General features: G+C 52.4%; 8 protein-coding genes across 8 annotated transcripts; 6 read left to right on the top strand and 2 right to left on the bottom strand.

Annotated features, from left to right (window-relative positions):
- Window positions 1–4,520: 4,520 nt before the first annotated feature.
- J4E84_006178 (uncharacterized protein) lies at window positions 4,521–8,933 on the bottom strand (the record flags this gene model as incomplete). The annotated part of the gene is made up of 3 exons (XM_049388769.1): window positions 4,521–5,163; window positions 5,228–8,702; window positions 8,759–8,933. 3 exons carry the CDS (start codon window positions 8,931–8,933, stop codon window positions 4,521–4,523), a joined length of 4,293 nt encoding a protein of 1,430 aa, XP_049243668.1.
- A 911-nt stretch (window positions 8,934–9,844) lies between these two features.
- J4E84_006177 (uncharacterized protein) lies at window positions 9,845–12,088 on the top strand (the record flags this gene model as incomplete). Its single annotated transcript, XM_049388768.1, has 1 exon — window positions 9,845–12,088. The coding sequence occupies one exon, from the start codon at window positions 9,845–9,847 to the stop codon at window positions 12,086–12,088; it is 2,244 nt and encodes a 747-aa protein (XP_049243667.1).
- A 563-nt stretch (window positions 12,089–12,651) lies between these two features.
- On the top strand, window positions 12,652–14,471 carry TUB1_1 (alpha-tubulin; the record flags this gene model as incomplete). The annotated part of the gene is made up of 7 exons (XM_049388767.1): window positions 12,652–12,663; window positions 12,861–12,919; window positions 12,982–13,220; window positions 13,274–13,345; window positions 13,395–13,898; window positions 13,952–14,144; window positions 14,195–14,471. The coding sequence occupies 7 exons, from the start codon at window positions 12,652–12,654 to the stop codon at window positions 14,469–14,471; spliced, it is 1,356 nt and encodes a 451-aa protein (XP_049243666.1).
- A 508-nt stretch (window positions 14,472–14,979) lies between these two features.
- J4E84_006175 (uncharacterized protein) lies at window positions 14,980–17,950 on the bottom strand (the record flags this gene model as incomplete). The annotated part of the gene is made up of 2 exons (XM_049388766.1): window positions 14,980–17,280; window positions 17,330–17,950. 2 exons carry the CDS (start codon window positions 17,948–17,950, stop codon window positions 14,980–14,982), a joined length of 2,922 nt encoding a protein of 973 aa, XP_049243665.1.
- A 2,869-nt stretch (window positions 17,951–20,819) lies between these two features.
- On the top strand, window positions 20,820–22,326 carry J4E84_006174 (uncharacterized protein; the record flags this gene model as incomplete). Its single annotated transcript, XM_049388765.1, has 5 exons — window positions 20,820–21,029; window positions 21,079–21,224; window positions 21,287–21,414; window positions 21,462–22,109; window positions 22,163–22,326. 5 exons carry the CDS (start codon window positions 20,820–20,822, stop codon window positions 22,324–22,326), a joined length of 1,296 nt encoding a protein of 431 aa, XP_049243664.1.
- Window positions 22,327–22,748: 422 nt separating this feature from the next.
- On the top strand, window positions 22,749–23,190 carry J4E84_006173 (uncharacterized protein; the record flags this gene model as incomplete). Its single annotated transcript, XM_049388764.1, has 2 exons — window positions 22,749–22,756; window positions 22,866–23,190. 2 exons carry the CDS (start codon window positions 22,749–22,751, stop codon window positions 23,188–23,190), a joined length of 333 nt encoding a protein of 110 aa, XP_049243663.1.
- Window positions 23,191–23,995: 805 nt separating this feature from the next.
- On the top strand, window positions 23,996–24,674 carry J4E84_006172 (uncharacterized protein; the record flags this gene model as incomplete). Its single annotated transcript, XM_049388763.1, has 2 exons — window positions 23,996–24,000; window positions 24,032–24,674. 2 exons carry the CDS (start codon window positions 23,996–23,998, stop codon window positions 24,672–24,674), a joined length of 648 nt encoding a protein of 215 aa, XP_049243662.1.
- A 1,472-nt stretch (window positions 24,675–26,146) lies between these two features.
- Window positions 26,147–27,400, top strand: J4E84_006171 (uncharacterized protein; the record flags this gene model as incomplete). The annotated part of the gene is made up of 5 exons (XM_049388762.1): window positions 26,147–26,323; window positions 26,375–26,479; window positions 26,534–26,758; window positions 26,809–26,951; window positions 27,001–27,400. The coding sequence occupies 5 exons, from the start codon at window positions 26,147–26,149 to the stop codon at window positions 27,398–27,400; spliced, it is 1,050 nt and encodes a 349-aa protein (XP_049243661.1).
- Window positions 27,401–27,687: the final 287 nt, after the last annotated feature.

Genomic DNA, 27,687 nt, shown 5'->3' with positions numbered 1-27,687 from the left:
CAGTTGCATATACGAAGTAAGATGCGACACGTATGTAACCACTCTTAACGGTGCAATAACTTAAATGACATCAGGGTATGCATGCGGCATGCACAGCTTGCCTTGAGTTCGTATCGAACTTGTACTAGCGTCCCAGCGCCGGGTTGCGCAGACAAACTTCCTCATTGCTCTTGCTGTTTTGGGCCTCAACTCCACTCCTACGGGTCCAAGCTCTTCAGGGCTGTCTCTCACTTACCAACTACTTAGATCACAACACAACACAGCTCCACCCGCACGTCAGCAACAAAACTTCCCAGTACACCTGCCAAGATGGGGCGAAGGACAGCAGCCAACGCTGCGCGCGCTCACATGTATGCAGTCTACGAGAGTCAGTATGCGCAGGAAGTACATGAACTAATATTGAGATAGCACGGCGGCAAATCAGCGCAACTCTCCTCTCCTCCGTCTACCGGCCGAGCTTCGGAATCAAATCTACAACTACGCATTGGGCGGTCATGTTCTCGGGATAGGAATATATACAGAGCCGGTGACACGCAATCGCAAGTCACGTCTTTATAAGCAGAAAGACGCCCTTGCTTTTGCATTGTTAAAGACGTGCTCTCAAGTCAACGCAGAGGCAGCAACTCTAGCGTATAGTCTCAACACCTTCAACTTCCTCGGACACACCTCCATCCCTGCCTTCACAGCGTCCGCCAGTACAAGAGGAATCCAAGCCATCAGAGTGATCAGGATTTCATACAACATTGTAATCCTTTGCAGACCCACGGATTTATTGTCACAGCTTACCTATTTCCGAGGTCTAGAGGAAATCAAGATCAACTTAGCTGGAAAAGAGCTCGAATCAACGGAGTACAACCATGCCTGCCTTCGGACATTGTGTACGTTACTGCGAAACTATAAGCCTGGTGTTAGAGTCATGACATGGGATGCTTTCATTGGGTTGAGCAGTGTCAAATATCACTGAGACAAGGTGGATTGGGTTTTGACCATCGTATGGAGGGTGGAGGGTGATTGCTTTTACGAAGTCAAACGAATAGGCTGCAAAGACTACAGGCGAAGCAGAGTAACTCAGATGAGTTTGGCGGATGTTTACGTCGGAAAAGTTTCAGAGATTAACAATGTGCCATATATTATCCATCTCTCCAGATGATCAGAAAGTGTTCAGCATTACAACTACCAGCCTTTTCTCCAAGTCAGCACGTGCAATCATTCTTTATTGCCAACGGCATTGGAAATACTTGTGAAGGCGACCTTAGGAAGCATGAACAAGACGAGCAGATACCTAGGTTGGGTGTGCGGCCTAGCGCACGGCCGCGCAAACACTCTATCGCTTCTCACGATTATTTTAGGCATTGTCCGCACCTCCACACACTCTCTCACTTTCCTGTCTACAAGGCTACACCACGATACCGCTCTACCCATATATCTTACAGCGCCAAATACCCAGGCCTGTCTCAACAACTCAATAATGGCGCAGGAAATATCAGCGAACCAACGCAACTCCCGCCTTCTCCGTCTTCCCGCCGAGCTACGAAACCAGATCTACAAATACGCGTTGGGCGGACATAGAGTCTTATTGGGAACAACACAGCCACGCCTCTGCTCAGAAGAGCCCATCCCACGCTTCGCGCTACTAAGAGTGTGCTCACAAATCCACGCTGAGGCCGCCCTTCTCCCATACCGCCTCAACATCTTCCACTTCTCCACAGACGCCAGCAGCACCAATGATTTCCTGAGCAGTATGAGTACATCACAGCTTGGAGCCCTTGAGATACTGGTCATTCACACCAAAGACGTCTGCAGAAATCCAGATCACACGTCACCTCATCTGATTCAATGCAAAAGTCTGAAGGAGATCAGGATACGCTACAATACAAATTCCTTTTTGTCGAGGAACTCCGACTTATCTCGTGTGGGTTGTTTTGCGAAACTACTGCGGGAAACGATCCCTGATGTCAAAATTACGACGTGGGACGGTGACATGGTAAACAAATGTACGGGACATTACTGAGACGGTTGGCAGTTGACATATATGGTCGGACAAATAGTGGGTCTCGGGATGCTGTCACAAATGACAGGATAGCTTTCGAGCATCGAGATCGAGGAAAACAATCGAAGGTGCAGATTTCAGGAATCGTGTTCTAGTAAAGTTACTTGATGATGAGGATCAGCCAAAGTCAACTTTCATGCAGAATTAGAAGGATCGTTAACTGCCCCTCCTTCCCGAGGTCTTGTCAAAATATCTATCTTCTTCACTACCTATATACATACATATCAAGGTACAGCACTACTAATGTGATAAGCTATCGTAGTGCACGGCTTTGCAAACGCTCTCTTTCACTTCTTCGAATGTCTTGGCATCGCCTGCACTTCAAAACCCTGTTGCGCTCTCACGATATTTGTAACTTCTTCCATTCACGAGAGTACAGTAATTGCAGCACCCGTCAACTCAACTCACTCAACTACAAATGTCCAAATCCATATCGACAGCGCAAACAACAGCGCAGATAACATCCGCAAATCAACAGAACTCTCCTCTTCTCCGCCTACCGGGCGAACTTCGAAATCAGATTTGGATGTACGCGCTGGGCGGTCAGAGGATCAGGTTGAGTTTACGCGGCGACAAAGTACTGGTACTATATCGCGACAAATTTGCACTGGCATTCGGGCTATTGAAAGTATGCACCCAGATCAACGCCGAGGCTGGGATGCTGCTTTACAGTCTCAGTGTGTTCGACCTTGTATCGACGACCATGATCAACGACCTCGTTACTAGCATGACTAAATCGTCCATCGAAGCTATCAAAACGCTGGAATTCCCACTCTGCTTCATCGACACTCATTATCCCCGCGTTGCATCCTCACTCGCAAAGTTCAAGGGCTTAGAGCAAATTAGGTTGAAACACAGCTGTTCAGACAATCATTTAAGGACTCCTCGATATCAGGACGGGCTGCGGATCATGGCAGAGGGTCTACGAAAGGATGTACCGGGTGTTAAAATTTCGACATATAAGTTTATACCTAGGGAACCGGATTGGGCAGTGAGGATAGCATTGATGAGACACTCCGGATTGAGCAGTGAGAAGAGCTTTACTGAGATACTCCGGACTGAGCGTCAAGAGGAGGCCGAAGAGCAAGAAGCAATTGTCTTTTAAAGACACGCAACGGGCAGTCTTATGAGCACTGAGAAAGGAAAGGGGGTAAGGGCGCCTTAAAATGAGATGGTGTGCAGGTGTTTATCCCAGCAAAGCTTACTAAGATCGATGATCAGCCACAAGCTCATAATTCTATAAGATAAGACAAAATTAAAGACTTCAAAGGTTCTCTTCCTAGGCTCTATTCCACCTTTGCTAAGTCAAGCGCTACGCTCATCATGTATGACTAACTAGATTTGAAAACACTTTTTCTCCTTCACTTACCCAATGATTTTAGCAAGCACGTGCACCCCCAAGCTTTCTCTCACTTTCTCAATTCTACGACTACACCACACTACCACCACCGCCGCCGTTCAACCCACATAGCGACAACAAAACCATACCGACAGCTAAGCAGATGGCGCAACACGCGAATGCCGAAGCTACAGCGGCAAACCAACTGAACTCTCCTCTCCTACGTCTACCAGCAGAGCTCAGAAACCTCATCTATCACTACGCGCTCGGCAACTGCACCCTCATTGTATCCACGTTCAATCACGGGCTCTGCCTCTATCAACGCGACATACCCGCTTTCCCCCTCCTAGCCGTTTGCACGCAGATCAACGCTGAAGCAGCCCTTCTTCCCTACAGCCTGAACACCTTCAACATCGCTTTCGACCACAGCCTAGATATGTTCATAACCACTATGCCTCTGGCTCACAGACACGCTATCAAGAGACTAGACATCGGTACGTGGACCGTCGTTGATGTGCCTAAAGAGACGGTTTGCGCATGTCTACAGCGCCTCAGGGGGCTAGAGGAAGTCATTTTCAATTACCACGCTAGGAGGCATTGGATGTTCAAGAGTGAGTGTGAGGAAGCGTGGGAGAAGGTCGTGGAGCTACTGCGGGAAAGGGTGCCAGAGGCCAGAACGTCCGTGCGGGACTTGGATGACGAGGTTCATCACAGGGAAGACGCGCTCGAACTCGATGGATGGAGATTCCGGTAGCTTACCTGGCTTGCTTGGCGAGTGCGAAGCAGCATAGATGTACTATGTTGCATTGGCGGTATTGCAGGTCTACGGGCTTTGTATGCTGAAGAGCTTTGCAACTCGAACTGTACCATAGAGACGTCGCCTCACAATATAGAACATGCTTTTCAACCCCGCCCTCTTCTACTGCTTTCCTCTAAACCGCTACGTACCAGCCCCGTTATACAGTACAATCATTCAAACTGATGGTCTATCTGTTTGACGAAAGGAAGATTAGCTTCGCAACCAGTGATATGTACAGAGCACTCCGCACAAGCATCCATTGACAAAACCGTGCACAAACGCAAACGCCATGCCATGCCAAGGTAATCATTTACAATTAGCAAGACAAGCCACTAAGAGTACAAATCATCGTCCATGGTCGCATCGCCAAAGCCCCCTTCAGCGATATCAACACTACTCTTCCCCGGCGTATGATTCGCCGGCGCCTTCCCCTTCCCACTCCCACTCCCACTCCCTCTACCTCCAACCGACCCATTCGCATCCCCATTGCCAAACCCATTAACCTCCAAATTCTCCGTCCTGACAACCATATCCTCAACCTCATCGATCGGCGCCTTCGCCTTACCCTTCCCCTTCGCGCTAGTCACCGGCTGAACAGCCGGCGCAGCCCCATTCTCCTTCTTGTCCTCCTTCTTGCCCGCGCCTTCAAACTGTTTCCTGACCCTATCGTAATGCCGGAGTTCATCGGCACTAACACTAGGGACGAGTTCCTTGTGGGCTTCCATGAAGTCTTCTTCTGTGACCATGACAGCGGTATCTTCTTCCGTGGCGAGATGGTCGAAGAAATACGCAATGGTGATGGGAGGGGAATGGGTGGCGTTGTGAGCAGCGACTTTTTCGTCGACGATCTTGGCAGAGCGGGTGATGGCTTTAAGCATGGCGTCGGAGCAGAGGGCGTACATGTCTGCTCCTGTGTAGGTGAAGGGGAGGCCTTGGGATACGCGTTGGAGGGAGAGGGAGGGGTGGAGTGTGAATCTGGTGAAACGTATTAGCATCTGGGCGATTCGAAGAAGGAACGGGAAAGGGGAATGTGACGTACTTTCTTGTCAGAGCTTCCAAGATGGTCTGCTGCTTCTCGTGGGTATCGGAAACACCCAGGTACAGCATCTTATCGAAGCGACCGGGACGCAGTAAGGCTTGGTCGAGTAGATCGGGTCTGTTAGTTGCTCCAATGACGAAAACACCTTCTCCTCCATCACTCATACCGTCCAGCTCGGCAAGCAGTTGACTGACAATACGGTCCATAACGCCACCGCTGTCACCTTGGTTACCACGCTTGGGTGCAACAGAGTCCAATTCGTCGAAGAAAACAACACAAGGACGGGCATCGCGGGCGCGTTGGAAGACACGACGTACATTGGCTTCGGATTCACCAATGTACATGTTGAGTAGCTCAGGTCCCTTGACACTGAAGAAATTGAGGGAGAACTCTGTAGCGATGGCCTTTGCAAGCAGCGTCTTTCCTGTTCCGGGTGGACCGTAGAACAAGATACCACTGCGCTTCTTCATGCCCTTGGCGAATAGCTCGGGACGTGACAATGGAAGTTGGATAGTCTCCATGACTGCGTCTTTCACGTGCGTGAGACCACCGACATCTGACCATCCGACGTTGGGGATCTTGGGTGCTCCAATTGCATCTGCGAAGTTCTTGCGCGCTGCATCTACTGCGGTATCCAGATCAGCTTTCGTGAGACTGTTGCTGAAGTGCCCTCCTGCTAGTTCAATGTCGCGTGTGGTGATTGTCTCGGACGATGAGAGCGATTTTGTAGAGGATGCGGCGAGTGCTTCGAGACGTTGCTGCTTTGCGACTAAAGCTCGATCGACAACATCTACGAGGTCGCCAGCTACAAGAGCGGCAGTCTTGACAGCGACATTTCCAAGGTCTACCTCAGGGGATAGTCTAATACCGGCATCATCAACGATACTTCTTAGAATGCCTTCTCGTTCGCCTTCATCGGGTGCTGTCATCTCAATCTCGTGGGTGAAGAGTCCTCGGATGCCTTCCGGTACCTTGTCGATCTCGGTTGTAGTTGCAATTAGCACGCGAGAGTCGGCCAATATCTCTTTCAGCGCGGTGTTCATGCGATCGGCGTTGAGTGCGTCGACGTGCTTGACAAGCAATGCTGTGAACTCAGCACCACATGTCAATCCTCGTTCTGCCCTAGCTTTCAAGAAACCTTCAGTTTTGACATCGCCACCTCCAGCACCACCTTCGGTGATGATATCAAAGGCATCAATCGCAAAAGTGTGCAGGCCGAGATCTTCGCAAGCTTTCGTAGCGAGGGTAGACTTTCCGATGCCACGTTGAGTCGAGGTGATCAAGACTGCGATAGGTGGCAGGCCCAGGTGGATGGCTCGCGGACTGGTAGCCACAGACATGAGTTCTCGCAACCGTCTGCGAAGTGATGAAATGTAGGGCTTGGGCAGCTCGTCTAGTGACATCGTCTTCTGCGAGCTCGAAACAGGGGCTCGTTTGGCACCAAGATAGTATTGCCAGGCATTGTTGATGGGAGCTGGAGTCTTGCCCTGCTCGCTGCCGTTCATCTCCATTTTGGTGCTGGCAGCATCTACTGTGACAGCACCACCCCATATGTCGGCTTCTTCGCCGTCGTGAGATGCATGGGTAGAACTCGATACATTGCCAATCTTGAACCAGGATACGACCTTTGGATTGCGGCTGCTGACGCTGGTGCTTTCATCGCTAGCTGTTGGTTTGGCTCTGGCCAGCAGCTCCTCGTTGCCAGCGTCTTCTTCTGTCGCGGTTTGGAATACCGCCCGACCAAGCGATTCGTCGATTGATACGCCTATCAGATCACCACTCTTTACAATTCTCCTCTTTTGCTCAAAGTGGTCTTTCAATGCCGCGAAGAGACTGGGTTGAAGTAGACGATCTGACGACAGAGGCGTTGACACTTTCATAAGGGTGACCTCTTTGGCAGACGGAGGCAAAGAAGAGCTGCTCAGACGTGGCTTCTGAATGGCGCTCCTAGGAAGATGAGAAGACTGACTGGGGGCTAGCGGAGTGATGCGGAGGTGAGAAGGACTGCCTAGGTTTGCGAGAAGAATTGGCGAGAGATAGGCATGCAACGACGAGATTGGTTGTGAGAAGCCCGAGAAACTACTCCTTCGATCGGTATCTGCCATCTTTTGTACCGGATATCTCGCAACCTTCTTGGACATGTTTTCTGGCAGGCCAAAGACCCTGACGGGGCGCCAATTCGTATTATCTTCCTCGTCTACTCCGCCAAATGCACCTAAGCCCCAGAGCGGATGTGATGAAGGGGCTTCGGTGCCCCCAAGCTTAACCCAGTCGCCCGAGAAGCAACCGACTTTGACCAATGTGTTGATGTCGACAAATACGCGCGCTTCCTCGTCATCCTCGCTTCCCGGCTTCGGGTGGATAAGGTCATCTGGGACACGCTGGAGAAGGCCCTGGGCTTTGAAGACCTTGCTCTTATTCGCCGGACCACCACGGGCTGTCGTAGCTGTGAAATTGGAGTATACCGACCCTGGCGTTGCGATGCCATTAGGGCGTCCGAAGTTTCCGGGTCGTGGGGTCGCGGAGGAAAAGATTGAAAGTGCACCGGATGACTGAGGCGGGAGCATAGGCGCGTTCAGCGATATGATGTCGTCGGACTCGTCGGACAGGTCTCCCGCATCGCTCTCCGAGAGCTCTGAATCGAAGTTGTCTGTAGATTCCCCGTCGGGTGGGGAGACATTGCGCGAGTTGTCCTCTGCGGCCGAGTAGAAGGTGTCGTTCGAGGTGTCGTCAGCCTCATCATCGTCGCCAAATCCGTTGGTCGTAGGAGGCTGTTTCACCGGAGGCATGATAACGGGCTGCTTAGAGCTGCTTCGATGCGATTGCAGTATCACGATCCTCGTGCTCGGTAGCAAGAGACCTTGCGACACGGGCTCGGAGGCGCTGATCTTGGCTGGTGGAGGTGGGACATGGGTGATGGGATGGGCGGGAAGCTTCAGAGGAAGCAGGTCGCCAGTATGAAGGACGGTAGGTAGTTGTAGGGCTTCGCGTACGGCCTGTCGCCAGGCCTCCTCTTGCGCGGCGAGATCCACCGCCTTGCCTTTTGTTCCGTTCGCTTCCACATAGCGGCTTTTCGGAGCTCGTGACGAGCCATTCATCTGAGCAATGAAGCCTCCGCCGAACTTCGCATGCACCTCATCTAGCTTCCGCAGCGCTTCCGTGTCCAGATTGACGTAGACTGTATCAAGCCCGACCGGCACAACATCGTATATGCGCACCTCGATGGGCGTATCCCGTCTCTGTGTCTTGTTCGGGGCGACATTTTGGAGGAGTTGGGAGAAAGACTGCAGTGCGAGAGACGACGTGGGGATCTGGAGTGACGAGTGCGGGCGCGCTGTGCCGGTTTCCGTCTTGTCGGCTGGTCGCACTGGCAGGATGGTCCAGGGATTGTTCTGGGAAGCGGCGATGGAGGTCGGCAGCCACGGGGTGATTGCGACGTGTTGGATGCGATCCGAGTCTGGCGTATCTCCATTGGCTATTCTTCTCGTCAGCCACCTCTCCCATCTACTACCAAACATGCCTTCCACATACCAGCGCTCTTGCTTCTCGCTCCAGGGAACAGATCATTGAAGAGATCCTCCGACAGCACTCCGACCTCACCCTTCACGCGGTCGTCGAGCAGTAGTCGCGCCGAAATAGGAGGGCGGTCAAGACGTCTTCTCCGTCTTCTTTTCCGTGGGTTGGCGACTCCATTCTGCGCGTCCATGATGGATTAACGAGGGATGTCTGCCTCAATGGACAGGTGTATGAGCATTCGCGGCTCTGTTCGTTGCGTGCGATCAGCCCGGGCATCAGATAGCACCAGAGAGCCGCATTGCCTCGGCAGAACTAGCCCGCTCGGACATGGTTACCTGCCACGAATCCCCGCGTCCACTCAACTGATCGGGAGCAGGAATCCCACGAGCATGCACGACTCAGAATTACATGTTGGCTTGTGTTGTTCGAGTCTGTAGTCCAGTAGTTCAAGTCGAACGTTAACACTGAGATTCAACAAGGCTTCAATGGGCCGCAAGTGGCCTGTCGTACATCACACGTCACACGTCGACCACAGCATGTGCATATCTTCGACAAGCAGTATACCTGCCACATCAAATCTAGATACCGCTCTTCTGATACCTTCCGACATAGCTGATGTTCAGTTTCGCTATCTGTTAACATTGCTTGACGTTGGGATTCGCGATTCCGGAGTCAAGTCCGCAGCCTCTTCACATGTTAATAAATAGTGCCTGCGACATGCAAACCATTGCCACGAACCCACAGACCCTGCTTGCATCACCCGCTATGGGGTTTCTGAATGTGGTCGTTGAGATGCATCCTTCTGCAGCATGATCGCTGATTTGCCGCTTCCTCATCCATTCCTGACGTAATGCTCTTGCCAAACAAGGCGCGCGCAGCCACCGCGTCAAAACTGCGATGCACAAAAAAGCCGCAACATGTCTCTCAACCGCGCTCCAGCGTCTCACAGCCCTTTTGCGCGTACAGAGGACTGCGATCCGCCCACTCGGGATTACAACACTGAAGAAGGGACTAATTTGCCGGCATCCGTACCTATGCTCCACGCGACCCTGGACGCTCCACACCACCGTCGCCGAACCATAGGGCTTTCCCCAGATCAATATGCCGAAGGCCTCTATTACAGCCGCCAAACACCGTGTTGAAGAGCAGTTCAACCATCATGAAGAAAAGAGAAAGTCCAAGACACAGGCTGCAGTCGACTTTGCACACCAGGCTAAGCGTCTCGGACAATACACACCAGAGCAAGAGAATGAGGGCACAGGTTCCACACAGGCGGTTGAAGCACGGTTCATAACTCCGCAAGATCCTGTCATCGAAACTGCCGACGGCCATCGACTACCTGCTGTTCCTCTGGAAGAAGCGACGAAGCTCAACGAATTGCGAGACATTATTGACGACCGTGATCCTACAAAGAAAGAATCCTTCTCACCGCGGCTGCGCGAAGCAAAAGATGGAACGATACATGGTATACCTCCGAAAGAAGCAGACATGAATGGCGAGGGGAAGTCAGATGTCCCATTGGGTGATTCGAAAGCGCCTTCGAAGACAAACCCTCTATTCCCGCCTCTGCCTATGTACGGACCGCCAACACTTCTGAGGAAATGTCAGTGCTGGTTCTTCCGAGTCTCGTCCGGCATCTTGTCATTCTTGTTCCTTCTCGTCATAGTCTTAGGTGCAGGCTTTACGTCCCTTCCTGGCATGTGCAAACACCTGTTCCTACTGCTCACTTTCCGCGATGCTGAGAAGCGAAGACCGTTCTACGAAGAGGAAACGAAGCGAAAGCAAGCAAGAAGAGAGGCAGAAAGAGCGTGGAAGAAGCGAGACACAATGCCGTCAGCTCAAAAACTGGAGAATGGAGAAGATGGCGGAACAACAGATGAGTTTGAGCCGTTAGAAGGCGGTCCCGATCCTCTGGTCTGCGATGTGCGCCACTATGCACGAAGAGTGGGACTGGACTGCGAGATCTTTAACGTCCAGACAGAAGACGGTTTCATCATCGAACTCTGGCATCTTTACAATCCTCGTGACTACAAGCGCACGAATGACGGCCAGCGTTCCCCGCATTCACCAGAGCTTTTCCCTGAAGATCGCACGGGTGTTGCTGGGTCGCAATATGAAGAAGGTGAAAAGAAGTACCCAGTCCTTATGATCCACGGCCTTTTGCAGTCCGCAGGCGCTTACTGCACGAACGATGACGACAGTCTCGCTTTCTTCCTCGCAAAGTCCGGCTACGATGTCTGGCTTGGCAACAACAGATGCGGTTTCAAACCTCGCCATACCACTTTGCAATACGGAGACCCGCGCATGTGGGCTTGGAACATTCGTCAGATGGGTGTCATGGACTTGCCTGCCCTTATCTCTCGCGTACTTTCGGAGACCGGATTCGAAAAGCTGGGTCTCATTGCGCACAGCCAGGGGACCACACAAACTCTTGTGGCATTAGCGAAGGAACAGCGACCTGAGATTGGCGAGAAGATATCTGTGTTCTGCGCACTAGCACCTGCCGCCTATGCTGGTCCTTTGATCGGGAAGGCTCAGTTCAAGTTCATGCAAGTCATCAGTCCAAACATGTTCCGGACTGTTTTCGGCATCCACGCCTTCATTCCGTTCATGATGGTTATGCATGGTCTCCTTCCCGGAAAATTCTACGGCTCCATGGGTTATCGTGTCTTCGCCTTTCTGTTCAACTGGACGGACGACCGCTGGGAACGTGATCTGAGAAATCGCATGTTTCAATTCTCCCCCGTCTATGTCAGTGCAGAGAGTATGAGATGGTGGCTCGGGCGGGAATGTTTCGCGAAGCAGAAATGCATCTTGGCCACACGAGACGAGAAGATCATGGAAGATAAGGAAGACGAGGAGATCGAGCAGACGAAAACTAAGACCGGAAGTCCGCCACATGACTCCGACGATGAGCATCAGAAGGACAGGAGAGAAGCTGAGCGCTACGCGTGGTACGGTCCGCAAACTCCTCCTTTTGCATTATGGGTCTGTGGCTCCGACGACCTAGTAGATGGTCGTCGTCTTCTACGCCGTTTCGAACACGGTCGAGAGCCACATGTCGATGTCGTACACTCCAAGGTCATCGAGGGGTACGAACATCTTGATGTCATTTGGGCTATGGACGCTATTGAGAAGGTCGGCAAAGAGGTCAGAGAGGTGATTTGGAAGACGGCGTCTGCAGATGCCCGCAAGCTGTGCAGGACGCCAAAGGGATGCGAGGACGTTCACGAGTTTTACAGCAAGAGTGGAGCTAGAGAGAGTGCGACGCGTGAAATCGATGCTTCGGCTGGTGAGTGGAGCAAGAAGGGCGAGGAGGCTGTGGCCGATGGGCCTGGAGAGTAATGCTGAGATGTAAGGAGCATTGTCGTACTCATCCTAGGGCTCCTACGGCGTACGAGACAAGCGCGAACACACAAAGAAGCATATGGGAGGCGTTTTTGGTTTCCTTCCGCACATGAGATATCCCCCTAGACTAGGAATGGAAATGGTTCGCATTATCATCCAGCTTGGCGCACGAGGCTTACGCTCAAATCGTTAGGATCGGCGTCTTTATACTTCACTAATATACCAGTTGTTAGCTTCACACCGTAGATTGACAGCTGCAAAGTCCTTCAAAGCGCAGTTTCATCGGCTCATCACACCGCAAGAAGAGGGATCCCTGGCAAAAGGCGGTCTCCCCGCTGTGCCGCATGGGCGCCACGGTTCTGTTGGTTGTAAGTGGCAAGGCGCCTTTGTCGCGACGGTCGCGTAAACAAAACCGTGCGGCCCCTGCAGCGACCCCACCAAGCTAGTCCAACGCGGCGCTCCTCACCGCTTGAACCCAGAACACTTCTGCCTCCAGCGTCGACGCCGGCAACTAGAGGTTCCTTCGACAGTCGCCTGTTTGACACAGCAACACCGTAACCATGCGAGGAGAGGTATGTCAAGTTGTCTTGTTTCTGGCGGAGTGTTCAATCGCAGTATGCGAAGAGATGCGGGGGCTTCATGCGCCGACATGAACGAGATGAAGCTCTACCGTGGCTAAAGAGCAAGAAGAGATGAAAGAGCTTGGAGATTGGAACACTCCAAGAAATTGAATGACCCCAGCACGCGCAATGCTAACACCAAGCTACAGATCTGCCACCTTCACATCGGCCAAGCTGGCACACAGCTGGGCAACAGCGCCTGGGAGCTGTACGTTGTCGCGAACCGCATGCGCCCGAAGCCTACAGTCAAGACTGACACGATATTTCCAGGTACCTCCTCGAGCACGGCCTGCTGCCCGATGGTCGTCCCAACCCCGATGCGAAGGAGCTTGGCGAGGGTGGCTCCTACGAGACCTTCTTCACCGAGACCGGCAGCGGCAAATACGTGCCTCGTTCCATCTTCGTCGACTTGGACCCGTCGCCAATTGACGAGATCCGAACTGGAGCCTACCGCCAGCTGTTCCACCCTGAGCTGTTGATCAGCGGCAAGGAGGATGCTGCCAACAACTGTGCGTCTTGGAAGCTATTGGGAATGCAGATGCAGACATACTGACGGGAGTAGATGCGCGTGGTCACTACACCATCGGCAAGGAGATGGTCGACAGCGTTATTGAGAAGATCCGTCGCGTTGCTGGTAAGCACATTCCCCGACATCGGCTCAATGCGCCTACTAACAAACACAGACAACTGCTCGTCCCTCCAGGGTTTCCTCATCTTCCACTCTTTCGGTGGTGGTACCGGTTCCGGCTTCGGTGCACTCCTCCTCGAGCGCCTCTCGACCGACTACGGCAAGAAGTGCAAGCTCGAATTCGCCGTATACCCTGCTCCTCGCGTGTCTACCTCTGTTGTTGAGCCCTACAACGCTGTTCTGTCGACACACAGCACCATCGAGAACTCCGACTGCACCTTCCTTGTTGACAACGAAGCTGTTTACGACATCTGCAGACGCAGCTTGGACATTCCCCGTCCCAACTACGAGCATCTCAACCGCCTGATCGCCCAGGTCGTCAGCTCCATCACCTCCAGCTTGCGCTTCGATGGTGCGCTCAATGTCGATCTGAACGAGTTCCAGACCAATCTTGTGCCATACCCGCGTATCCACTACCCGCTCATCAGTTACGCGCCTGTCATCTCGGCCAAGAAGAGCTCCCACGAGAGCTTCAAGGTTTCCGACCTTACCTTCCAGTGTATGTCTTCGTACGGCCTTTCAGTATGCGTGATAATTTGCTAACTCCGATAGGCTTCGAGCCCAACAACCAGATGGTTGTCTGCGACCCACGCAACGGAAAGTACATGGCTGTCGCACTTCTGTACCGTGGAGACATCGTCCCCCGCGACTGCTCCGCCGCCGCCGGTGCCCTCAAGGCCAAGTCTTCCTTCAACCTGGTTGAGTGGTGCCCCACTGGTTTCAAGCTCGGAATCAACTACACCAAGTACGTCCTTCCTACCTTATTACAATCAATCCTTTCTAACAACACCCCAGGCCCATCAGCGTTCCCGGCAGCGAACTCTCCTCCGTCGACCGCAGCGTCGCCATGTTGTCCAACACCACCGCCATTGCCGAGGCCTGGTCCCGCCTTGACCACAAGTTCGATCTCATGTACTCGAAGCGCGCTTTCGTTCACTGGTATGTGGGTGAGGGTATGGAGGAAGGTGAATTCTCCGAGGCACGTGAGGATCTCGCTGCCCTGGAGAAGGACTACGAGGAGGTTGCTGAGGACTCGCTTGATGCGGAGGACGTTGAGGAGGGCGAGTACTAGGTTTTTTAGAGATACGGGAGGGAACCAAAGGGAACGATGTTGTTTGTAAGGCTTGCTACGACGAGCTGGAGGGATTAGTAGGCTTGGAATCGAGAAACTATGCGCGAATGCATAGTCTTACTTTCAAACGATGATCTGCTCTTGTTGTGATGTAAAAATGATGTGAATGATGGCACGTGAAACCCTCGATCGCGAAACTTTGTCGATTCTGAGAAGTAGCGATGTTGTCGCAATTTATTGGAGCTATCTCCTGACGATAGGGCTTGATAGCTGGAAAAAGAATTATTTACAGATTTACAAATTGAAGGAAAGGAGAGAAGCCCGGCGCACTGCCCTTGGCTATCTGTCTGTCGACTAGTCTAGTGTAAACGGAGTACTAAAACGCTGAGCGATATCGCTGTACAGACGCGGGAAATAGAAGGAGGGAATGACAGAATGAGACTTTTTTCCGACAGCTTCAACTCCGCAGCTGTCTCAACACTTCGCATGAGAGAGGTAAAGAGTTTCCTTAATGAAACCTCCTCATCTCAATCCCTTCCGTGCGACTTCTCGCTGGTGGACCGAACGTCCTCTCACTATCCGCCGTACTAGGCGCCAACGCACCCGTACTCCTAGGCACATCCGCACTGCCCACCCTCGTAATAGGCACTTCATCCTCGCCGCCACTGCTCCTCACAGCCCGGGGACTGATAAGGCCACTGCGGGGATCAAGCGTGTTCTTCTTTTTAGGCGGGGTGTCGTAACCGCTACCTTCGGGGATATCAGCCATACCAGCTTCGACATCGTTGCCAGAGCGGTTGCGACTGAAGAAGCGGTTTCGGTGGGTGCGTTCGCGGGTGGTGGACGAGGCGTTTGTGCCGACGCGTTGGAGGCCGGTGCTGCGTGCGCTGTCATTGGATTGGCGGTCGTTGTTTCGGTCTTGAGAGCGAGAGGGCGAGGTCACGCGGACGACGGTTGCGCGGGCGCGGGACGCGTTTTCGCGGTCGTCGAGGACATCGCCGCTGGGGTCGTCTAGGCCCATGGATTTCATTCCGAGCGAGAAGTCGACGCGGCGGCCCATTGCGGAGAGGGTCTCTGGCTTCTTCAGAATCGAGCCGGTGCGGGTTGGTCCCGCGCCGGTTCCGGTGGCAGAGTCTGATGTGCCTTCTGCGGGTGCAACGAATGGTTGGTCTTGGGCTTGGTTGCGGATGGTGCCGTTGGGGTGGTCTGGGTTGCCGTTGATGCCGACACCAGGTGTAGCAGGGTTCTGCAGATTCTGCATGTAAACCGGGAAAGACTCTTTCTGACCGGGGTAGCGCATACGGGGGCCTTCGATTTCGCACTCCTGGATTGCCATGGTAAGGGCGCAGATGAACTTGTTGCGGCGCTGCAATCTGAGCAGTTCGTTTTGCCAGTTGGATTTGTAGAAGAAAACGACGTTGAGTTCGAGCCAGTGGACTTCTTGGACGGCGCGCAGTTCGGTGAGAATATTGGTCTGGTACTCGCGTTGCTCGGCGGTGACGAATTCGAGGAGCACGTTGCGGAGCTTTTCGATTTGCTCGAGCGTTGTACCGAACTTGATGATGATGGGGATGGCTTCGGCGAGGGCACCCGATCGACGGTGGTTAAGGATGAAGAGCGTGTTGAGGTAGCTGTTGGGCGCTTGGACAACGTGACCTTGCATCTTCTTGAACTCCGTGTAGAAGAGGGCGATTTCCTTGACGAAGTAATCATCACCGCGGCCGAGATCTCCGGTGTTACCGTAAATCATGACACGGTCACCGACATCGTAGGGGTGCTTGACGAAGACGAAGATGCACGACTGGAGGAACTCCTGAGCGGTTGCGGAGAAGAGCCAAGATAGAGCCAGAAGGGTCGAACCAGCGGATGTTAGGACACCGGCGGCGGAGGTCGAGATCAGCGAGATGAACACGATGATGGTGATGATCAGCACTATGAACATGAAGACATCGTCGAGCTTGGAGACGACGCTATCGAGATCCTTCAGGGAGGCGGTAATAGACTTGCGTTCACGGCCAATCTCGACGCAGACAGCCTCGAGTTCCTCCATGGAGATATCGCCGTTCATATCCTTGTCGAACATGGAGAATGCAGCAGTGGCTTCCTCGTCGCTGTCGAAGGCATTGTTGAGATCCTCGGAATGAACAGTCTCGGTCTCAGGTCGCGCAAAGGTACGATACAGACGGCGAGCCAGAACCTGAGCGCCGCTGGTAGTACCAATGAGTTGCAGAACAACCTGGTGAGGATGGCCACTGCCAGTAACCGCACGACCGGTGAAGTCCCCAGCGACCTTTCCAGCGATGTCTCCAAACTTGTTGAAACCGACTTTGATGTTCTTTTGCGCCTCTGTGAGAACCTGACCGGGGGTGCGCGCGCCCGATGGAGCATTGTCGTCGCCCTGCTCAAACTCGGAATCTTCCATGGCAATCTTCTCTTTGGAAAATCTGTACAGCTTCGCCAAACTACCAATCTGGAACTTGTTCAGCTCAATACGGTCCTGGTAAGTTCGCAGGTGAAAGCTGATGGCGATGAGTTGGATGATGATCTTCTCGATGAAGTTGAGCACGAATCCGACGAAGAGAGCTACAAGGACCTTGTTCATGGTGCCTTCCCAGTCGCGCGTGTTCTTGTCGCCGTTGACGTGGTGGTTCTTCATTGTTGGGAGGAAGGATACTTCAATGGCCAACCACCAGAAGAACAAAGTAGCTGGAAGTTCGAGTTGCTTGCCCATGTCTCTCCATTTCTTGCTGTTGTTGGTGAAGAGGGAAGAGATGAGACCAATAGGCCACGGGAGGAGTTTCGCGAGTACCTGCGATGGATGTTAGTGATTGTAAAACTAGAAAGACGGAGATACTTACTCTTCCAGCCCACAGTGTCAGCCATACAATCATGAGCCAAATCGAAAACCAGACAAGCTTGACTCCTCCAACATTCGCATTGGGGAATGCAAAGATGCCAACCATCAAAGGAATGAGGATCAAGAGCACCATGGGCGTAATGTACGTAAAGTACCTAACAAGCCATGATGAGTTGTGAACCTTCTTGAAGAACTTGGAGAAGCTTGTGGTCGGGTTTTCGGGTGGCGTATAGCGAGCCGCTTGTTCGTGCAATGGGTTCGTCGCCGCGTCGAAGTCGTCTACGAGGTCCTCACGGCGGGATCGCACGCGCGTCATGGATGGGTTCATCGACGCGTTGCGCCTAAGAGCCTCCTTCTCATCCAGACCTTGCTCAATGGCGAGCACTGCAAGGTCATCGTTGAGCCTGCTCGCTTGCTCACGCGTTTGCGACGGTGACTGTATGCCCTTCATTGCTGGAATATCATGTGCGGTTTCGACGGTAAGGTGGGTGCCAGAACGTGATCTGTTGTGCGGTGGCCGTGCGGCAGTATCTACACGCAATGGCCGCTGATGATCGTCCCCCACAACTGTGCCGTCCTCGTCGGAAGATCGCTGCTGATGGTGGGACATGTTGCTGTCCATGTCGTATGTCGGCTCTGGCCGCTCATAATTTGGTGTACTCATAATGGAGAGTCGCGCCCGAACCAAGGTTCGATAGGAAATCCGATCGAAAAGCTACTTCGGGAGAGCGATGAGGTAGCGACTGTGTTTTGATTTTGCGGCGATTTTTTGTAGATAACGCAAAATGCGATTGCTGAAACAATGGTATGCTTTTTTACGCCAAACCAGCAGTCAATGGCTTGCGCTCGCCCTTCCGGTGGTCCAGGGTCAAACGCGAACTGCTGCAACGGGATGACGTCAAGCTCGGTGCCGACGTATCCAGAAAATGTTTTAGCGAGTGACGAAGAAAAGTGGCGTGCCCTGTAGTGATTAATGTGCGGTAGAGGTGGTGAGAAAAGAGAAGACAACACTGTGGGATGGACAGCAGCGATGTTAGCAAGTGAGATGTGGAGCTCGCCCGGGGTTAAAGGAGCAGGAGCAGCGCTGGGCCAGGGATTATTTTTGGGGACACCCGATCTGCGATTCCTGAAATTCGACGCCAACCCTTCGACAGTGACTGGCGCATAGAAAAATGGGTCATGGAACCGACGGCGGACGTGTTATGGCCATGGCAAGCACACCGGGTGGGCCGCATCGCTTTGTCTAGAATCTCTGTTGGGACCGAATCTGGTACACAAAGCTGTAAGGATGCGCGTCTGCGCCAACCACAGCCATCGAATATACTAGAATGGCCCTCAACCACGCCTGCGGCTATCTATCTCGGTCGAAAATGCCATGACAGCGGCGTCGCATGCGCCGTTAGGTCTGCCAGCACAAGCTCTTAGCGACAGCCACCGACGTCACGCAGCATCGCAATGCAGGTCCCGGACGCTTCCTGTGTCGGTCCCTCAAAACTCTGCAAAGTGTGTCTATTTTGAGCGTCTGCACAGTCGATGAAGGTCGCGCGACAGGGCGAAAGTTGGAGAGAGGTGCGGCTCGGCCGCCCAGTCGGTCGTGACGCGTTCTAACTTTCTCAACCGTTGTTCTTTATCGCCTTTCACATGCCTAGGAAGCCTTATCCTTAATTTCCAGGGTCATTGCCGTTATCGCGGAAGGCTGTTTCAAACCGCCCGCGGCGTTCGAGAAAAGCTTGTCGCGTGCCGATCCTAATGCCGCCCCTGCATACCAAGGCTCTCCTTGGATCGCGTCGTGGGGGTCAGGATCGATGCACAACACTGACAGCACCAGAGATCTCGACTCCAGCGTGTCAGCGTCCAGACCCGCTGTATCGCACTGTCTCCATCTTTCTCCCCAGATGTGATCCAACGATGTGCGCAGGATGAGCGTTCCCTGTGCTGCATCAGTTCCAGACATCGGATAAGGCGGCAACTACCTCACACCTCGTCGTTGCACCAATTTAACGACATGGCGGACGGAAAACACTCCACAGCGTCTCCATATTGACGAGTCGTGATTTCAACAGCGGACGTGTCCTCGCAGGAAGAAGTCTAAGCGATACGTCCTCAGCAGTTGTGGTGGAGGAAGGCCGCTCGGCTCGTACAAAGCCCGATTTCCGCCTGTACTAAACGTGGTGGGTCGCTCTGCAGTATGTCATAACCCGTATCCTGTGCGGAAGCGTCTTTGGTAACCTGCCGTGATGTAAGGTAGAACAACTCTTAGTGCACTACGTCAGAGCAGCATTTATCCAATTGATCGCCGCGGAGCTTTTGTTGCGGTGTCGACTTGGGTGCTTCAAGATTAATGAACGGATGATGGCTAAGGACCTCACACCAACCCGTGGACCCTTGAAGACATCATCATCAACTAAGAATCAAAGAGGTATGCAGTAAATCTTCTCTTAGAACACAGCTATTGTTGTCTCTGCTCCCAATGATGATCAATATACTATATTCGCCATATACGTATTCGACAGCTGTGTATATTGCGAAAGAGCATGCAAGAAATATTTCCATAAGACAAGTGAGCAGTATAGACTATCTACGACATCATGTCCAATGGAAGATCCGGTAGGCTGCTCGAGAATATGATATGTTTGTTCGCTGTCGTTAAAGGAACTGTTGCATCCAACGGTCGAATGCCATGGCTTGCCGAAGCACCATTGTCCGGTGCAGTATGGGACGATACACTACTACATCGGGCAATATGCGGCTTCCGTCGATTGTAGCGTCCCTGTCTGTGAAAAGCAAAACTCTCGTAGTAGTTCGGTTCAGGGTGAAATTGGCGAGGGGACCCTCTTCACCCAAAATTCGCAGCAATCGATGGACGTGAGTCAACTGCCTATCTGAGCATGCATTCATTTAGTCTGCTTTCTGTTTGAGTAACGAGTGGACAGGCAATGTTTGAAAAGGCGTAATGTGTTGTAGTGCCGCAGTGAAGTGGATAAGAAGAGCCTGCAGCACAAGAGAAAGCCGAAGGGCGAAATGAAGCTCATGTCCTTCATGCTACATTCTGCAGGAATCTACACCACAGTGAACCTTCCCGATTGGGCATGAAGTAATTTTGTTTACAAATCTCATGTCTATGATAAATACATTTAGGGTAGAGAAGGCAGGAGTCCGCTAGATACGCTCACTATACTACAGGGAAGTACAAAGGTGAGCATTGAGGAGTGAGGTGAGCGGACTCCATCCACACCTGCTATAATCCACGCTAACAGGTTGTTACCTAATGCAGTAACTGTATGCTGGCAAGCCTCATATATCTTGAAGCATGTATGAGTAGAGACGAAGGAAACGATCAATGTTGTGATGTTGTTTGGAGACTGCTCATCCCGATTGGGCTAAAGTCGCGAGGACATCACGTCATACCAGAAGGAGGAAGGCGCGACGCGAGCTCTCAGATGCGCATCTTCCCCGCAAACTCTCTTGACTTTTGCAACCACACAGTCACAATGTTCAGCCTACCGAGAATATCACTGCCTTCTTTTCTTCGCGCCGGCGAAGGCACGCATCTCACCGTCGGCCTCCCCTCCGTAGAAATTCACGACATCGAGACCTCGGCAGAGAAGCGACCGCGAACTCTCAAGCACCTACTCAAAGCGAACCACGCCAACTACGCAATCATATACCACAATCTCACTTTTCACAACCATACACCGCACGTATGCTGCTCCTCCTGTAAAGGCTGTAGCTGCTAAGCATGTACCCTAGATCCTGGGATCGGCTTACCTTCTGGGAGGCACCGCAGAGCATCTGAACGAGATCTACGAAAGAGAGGCGGAAGTGCTGGAACCTTGGCATGATGCGCCTGGTGAGATAACAAAGGACGACTGGCGAGAGTTTCTGGGGAAGCGCGAGTAAGTAGCTGCATGATGGTGCGATTCAATAGGATCAGGGTCAGTCGCTAATGGGCAGCCAGATACCAACGCGCATTCATTGATTTCTTCGAGGATCAGCTCGTGAGCAAGAAGTACGATGTTGAGGAAGTTCTTGAGGAGTTCTTGCTCAAGGGCAAAGAACCGCTGATCAACGGCCTCATTTCAGGACGTAAGCTTGCGCTCTTCCAAAGCCCGAATATCGCTAATCCCATGCAGTTGCGCACCCTCTCATTCATCTCGGCTACGCTTACGAGCTCAACTCCACGACCGTTGCGATCGAAGCCCTAGCGATGGGCTCTTGCTTCTACAGTCCGCTCCATAAATACATCGACGATCCAAAATACACGAAGCCCAGCCCTCATGAGGCGACTGGGAACCACACCGGGCTCGTCAATTTGTTGGACAAAGTGCGCAAGGATAAGCGCTTCGATGGACTGTACGATCACCGCAGCGGCGATATCACGAAAGTGCTGGAGGAGCGTGAAGAAGCCTTTCTGGAGTACTGGAATGCTTGGGAAATTACCGCCCCGAACGAACAGTTCCAAGCTGCTCAGGAGGTCGGCCTGGGGCTTTTGACTGGAACACCACGACCTGAAAAGGGAAAGTACGACTTCTTCCTCGTACATGTGCTTACAAGCTCTCACGCTATTCGCATCCTTCTCCCGTTGATACCGGCCAAGTTTCATGTCAGTCTTCTACGGCAATGGTGGCTGTTCGCGCTAGCTGTATACATTGCCCAGACGAGGCCAGAGATCAATATGGGTAAAGCGATGACTGGTGACGACAGCCAGAAGAAGACTTGGAAGCATGTTGTGGACAAGGCCTTGAACGGACCACATTCGACTGATGCGCATTACGTCAAAGGTATGTCACGAGCCTCTTGCCGAATCGCAGTGTTCTTGACTGACATGATGCAGCATTGCGTGCGTTGAAGGTAGCGGAGGAGACATGGGAGAAGGGTAGTGACAAGTCAAACCACTGGCTCAGTGCAGCAGTCAAGTTCGCGGACGAGTTTGAGGGCTGGGGAGGGTTTGGAACAGCGGAAGACGAAGTAAAGATGGGATATCCTGAGAAGCAGTAAGGTTTACTATGCAGAATGGGAAAGATAATGTATGCGCAGGTCTGGTTTCATGGAACGTTCCCAACCCGCTTGACGGTGACGCACTCACGTGGTCTGATGTGAAACTGGCGCAGAACTGATCATTCACTACTTCCTGCCTCCTGTCTGCTGACTCCATCTCCTGGCGACAGTCACCATCATTATCCATAGCACGCAATACACTCTAGCACATGACCGCAAGGACTACCTACTTCTCTCCTCTGGAAGACCGTGAGTACCAGCCTCCGCCATCCAGCTGCATTCAACCCTACGATGGACCCAAATCCCCTTACCACCACTCCAGCTCTATGCACTCAATACAAAGTTTACTGGCGAGAGTGCGGCCACGAGTACAGCAACGTCGGCGATGTAGTCCCCTGCCAAGCAGCTGCGAACAACCTCCCATGTACATGTAGGACAAATCTAAGAATCGTGCGCGACACGACTACTTCTCGAGGCATAGATGGTCATACTAGAGTGCTGAGTGACGGAACTGAGACTGGGTTTTGCAGGCCGTGTAGATTGAGCAATGAGAGAGAGAGGAAAAAGGAGGCGAAAAAGCAGAAGAGGAAGGTGAGCAAGGCAGAGAAGGGTAAGAAGGTAGACGGTGGTAGCAAAGTCAGTGGAACGAGTGGTGAAGGTAGAAGCGGATTCGGAGGTGGGTTTGGAAGGGAGCGGAATGTTAGGGTGGAGAAGACGTATGTCAAAGTGGACGGAGGTGGAATTGGGAGTAAAGATGACTGGGAGGTGGGGATGCCGCCGAAGACGATTAAGCAGTACCAGAAGGATTTGAGAGAGCTTAAGGAGAGTGGTCAGAGGGACAGGAGAAAATCGATGGGGTTGTAGTTTGGTAGCGGACAGAGAGGTGACTAATGGCTCGATATATAAGAGTTCTCGTTGGCTAGCCAAGCTTGAAACCATGGTCAACGTCCTCGCTTTTCAAATATATTTTCCATTTCAACTTGTACATAAGAAAGCGTCATCGCAAGCACTTCACCCGCTCTTTACATTTCATCAACAAATACCACAGCGACATTACCTAAGACAATTTCGTAACACCGATTTAGAAGATGTCTAACATGTCACTCCAACCACTGCGGCCAACGCGCCCACAAGCAATCCAAGCAGATCTCACCATGACACGAGAGCTCCTCCGCGTCTTATCTCGCGGTGGAAACGGCCATCCGCTCCATCACGACTCCCTCTACCAGTCCATCTACCTATCTAGCGCGATGGCCTCACAACTTCGTTACGATTGGCCAGTCCTCCAGGCTCGCGCGCTCGCCCCTCTCTTCCTCAGTCTCAAACAGAGATATGAAGTACAATCCAGGCACTACCGGGCTTGGAGGATGTTGGTCACCAAGGGCCTTGCAACAGAGGAAGCGATTCGTCTTCCGATTGATGAGCGCAGCTCGGTGAACAAGCCTGCGGTTTGGAGGTTGCTTGATAGACTCTCTGCTTTCCCGAAGTTTGGGGCGGTGGATATATTGGAGGTGGGAGAGTTCAAGTGTCGATGCCAAAATTGCTCTAGAATGGCATTAGCGTTGAAAGAAGAGAGGGGAGATGTGTTTGTGCAGCCAGGGTACTGGTTTGCGGCGGTCGTGTTGAGGTCAGATTGCGACATTGAGAGTGTAATGGAGGCACTGAAGACATGGGGTGGGTTTGGAGAGTGGGACGCGGGCCATAGATGCTATGTGCCTGATGAGAAGCTGAATGAGGAGTCGGTGTATGTTGAGAAGGTCGAGAAAGAGGAAGACAGCCTTGAAAGAGGAAATATAGGCATACTGTTCGGAGAGGACATAGAAGAGGCAGAGGAAGAGGAAGAGAACGATGTTGAGAACACCGAAGATATCAATGAGTTACCTCGACTACAAACCGAGATCGACAGTGAGGGCGAAAGCTCCACAGGCATCGAAACGCCGCCTTCGACAACCGAGGAGCTTGTAGATCCCACACTCACGCTGTCACCCATACCGAAACCAACGGATCCCTGCCCAGAACACTGTCCCTCCCGCCGGCGTCGCCTCCGCGATGACATCCGCAATCCGAAATATCCATCGTGTACATACCACTGCCATAATCCACACGCCTCCTTCGAATTCGAGCCGAGCGGCGAGCAAGTCGGCTTCTGGCTTCCCCACGGACTGCAGGATGAACAAACACGGAAAGAATGGACAGTGGCGACTAACAAGAGAATGAGGGACTTTAGGATGGCATGGAGAAGTCTGTTTGGGAATGACTGTGCGGGTGTGAAGGCAACTATAGAGGTTCAGCGGTGTGCGTGGGATTTCATCAGAGCGAATTATGGGTATAGTGAGCGGAGGAACTGAGAAATTGCTTCTGAGGTGGTTTACGTATGTAATGAGTCGTAGAATACGATAATTGAATGTCGCGCAATATGGTTCGGCCTGAGTATGTGTTACCTAGTGTTCAGTCCACTGGAAAATCTAGCCCAGGTTGCGTGACGAACTCCTCGTCTCCGTCAAGACTCTCAACTCAAGCGAGATATTTGCAGCTACCGATCGAAGAATATTGAAATTGTTAGCTATCTCGGGTAGCGTGCTAAATGGAGAGACTCCCGAGGTCGATTCGGAGCTCGGTAGCGCGTGGCATGGCCGGCTGCCTGCAGAATTTATCCGCCGGACATGAACGCTGTTGTGTACATTCACACCCTGCTAGGATGTGCCGATGTGGTGGTTCGAAAACGTCTCATAGTGTATCGTAGTACTCAATCGCTCTTGCACCAAGTGCCATTCAGCGCGTTGCCCCTCGCTGTGCTCTAGCTCAATTAGTGTCTTGGCGTCATGTCATCATCACTTGGGCCGAGTTCCCATCCCCAGTCTCAACTCGCCCTTTGCAACACCCATCTCAACATCTGTATACCATCATCGCCAGCATTACCTAGATATACATGGAATATCTACCGGTGGCTCGATCCGTTCTTGTGAAAAGGAGCGTGTCCCTCCGTTCAGCCGCAAGCCAATCAGCCATGTCGCCAGGGTATGGGTGCAGTCGCAATCTCAAGAGGCCTGCTTCGCGAAGTCGAAGACCCTCGCTTTCTGACAGGCGAGCGTCACGCCATCGCGTTACAGGCGAACAGAGGCTTTTGTCCGACTAACCGACAAGGAAGACCTAACTCCAATGATGCGGACCGCTCCCGGCACTGCTTTAGTCTGAAGATCACATCCCAGCCTCGCCCTAATACTTGATACTTCCTGCGTACTTGATCAAAACTGTATTGCGCCCCGAGGCTTTGGGTAATCGCCGTCTAACCTAACTACTGGACTCGAGCAGCCGTTCAACAAGCGGCGCGCAACTTGAACCACCTCCGGATCAGTCAACTCCTGAGACAACGCCGTACACGTGGCTGTGTTGGTGTGCCCACTCCACACCAGTTGCAGCACACGTACGCCATCACAACGATAGGCCACATGCTGTGCCTCTTCGAGCTCTCCGCAAGGTTGTAAGGCTGCGCAGGTAGTTCCTCGACTGCCTCAGCAGAAACACACGAGGTGTCGAGCGTTCTGCGAGGTAATGAAAAGCTCTTTTAGCCGGCATGCCAGCCGCTTTATGCTCAACGCGACATTGCCACTATGGTCTCCCAACTCCTATACTTTTGCGCAGCTGCATGTGGCACAGCTCTGTTGTGCTACTCATCACGAGAAGAACCGCACTGGCGGGCCCGTACCTGATACGCTCACCCTGCTTCTTGCTACCCGCGCCGCTCACCCCACATTCCATACAACATGTCCGTTCTCGCAGTAGTCGTCGATCGGCCTCTGCTCAACAGCCTTTCTAGCGTATGTCTAAGACGATGTATCAAGTCATTGTGTCGGACTTGAATTGGACGCCCATCGTTCAGATCATCACTTGGTTCACTCTCGTAACCAGTCTCCTGGCCTTCTTGACGCATGCCGGCATCAAGTTCTACGTGTTTCGGACGTTGACGATCGAGTCATGGCTGGTACTTGCAGCCTTGGTAAGTGGAGCATCAAGATACTCAGCAACATTTGCTAATGATTATCGCCAGATATTTTGTGTCGCACAATCTGTCGCCGTATTGCTGCAAGCACACTACGGTTTCGGGAAACCGATCGCGACTTTGAGTGGATATCAGATTGAGTCGAATCTCAAAGTAACCTCCTACCTCCGCTTGAGTACCTGGTCCGGAGCGCTGATATGAGCGAAGAGCGAATATGCCGCAATGATACTCTTCATTGTCTCCCTCGGCTTCTCGAAGCTTGCTGTCGTAGCATTCGTCCATCATCTGACTCCATCCGAACTCCACCGCAGAATCAACTTCGGCGTCTTGGCTCTTATAATCTTGTGGCTGGTCTGTTCTGTGTTGGTCGCAGCATTCGAGTGCCGGCTGCCGCGACCATGGGATAGGACATTGGATCAGTGCATCGACCGTGTCAGTAATCTACGCAGATGCGTAGTCGGCTTCTGGCTGACGTTAGGCAGTTGACCTGGTGGAATACCGTCTCATGCTTCAATATCATGACAGAGCTCGCGATCGTGGCCTTGGAATTGGGCATAACAGCGCAACTTCACATGCGACGGCAACGGAAGGCAGCGGTCATGGCTTTGTTCTCATGTCGGTTACTGTGAGTACGAAGCTCTACACGTATCTCAAATACTGACAAGCTACACAAGAGTTCTTGTTGCTGCTGCGGTTCAGCTTAGCTTCTTCAATCGCGACAGCACCAATTCCCCTTTGAAAGACGATATGACACTCGGTTACTGGCGCTCGTCTATCTGCAACCAGATTGTGCAATGCTTTGCTATCGTCACTACATGTCTTCCGTACACCAAGCTTTTCATGGAGGGGTTTGAGTCGGGACTGATGCGATTGGACGATCTGCGCCGTCGAGGAGAGCAAACCTCCAAAGACGACAGCAAAGGATACCAACTCATGGACATATCGCGATCCGGACGCTCCGAAAATTCCAGACCCTCATACAGCGGGCCGGATAGGAGCATCCAAGTATCGAAGAGTTGGGCAGTGCAAGTAGAACCAGTAGCCCGCATGCCGGCTACAACAATACTGCAGTAAATCTATATCTATAGTATGTAACACAGTCCAAAAAGCACAATCCAACACATGCAAAAATTGGCGCGGCATTTCACAGACGCACATCCTTGCTGTACCCTCGTTTCGCAGTGCAGGTGGCACGGCACGCAGCATATGCGCCTAGGTTTCTTCCAGCAGGTCTTCCGGATTGGGACAACTGGTGCTACGATCCTATTGGTGAACAGGCTATAGGTCAACGGTCAGGATCATTGCGAGGATCATCTCGGCTACAATGTTGTGCATAAGCGGCCCTAGTTCTTCATCTATGC

Source organism: Alternaria hordeiaustralica (genome assembly GCF_023758085.1).
Source record: "Alternaria hordeiaustralica strain BMP 2776 chromosome Unknown scaffold_11, whole genome shotgun sequence".
Lineage (NCBI taxonomy): Eukaryota > Fungi > Ascomycota > Dothideomycetes > Pleosporales > Pleosporaceae > Alternaria > Alternaria hordeiaustralica.
Note: the sequence above shows the minus strand (reverse complement) of the source record. Positions and strands in the feature narration are given on the sequence as shown.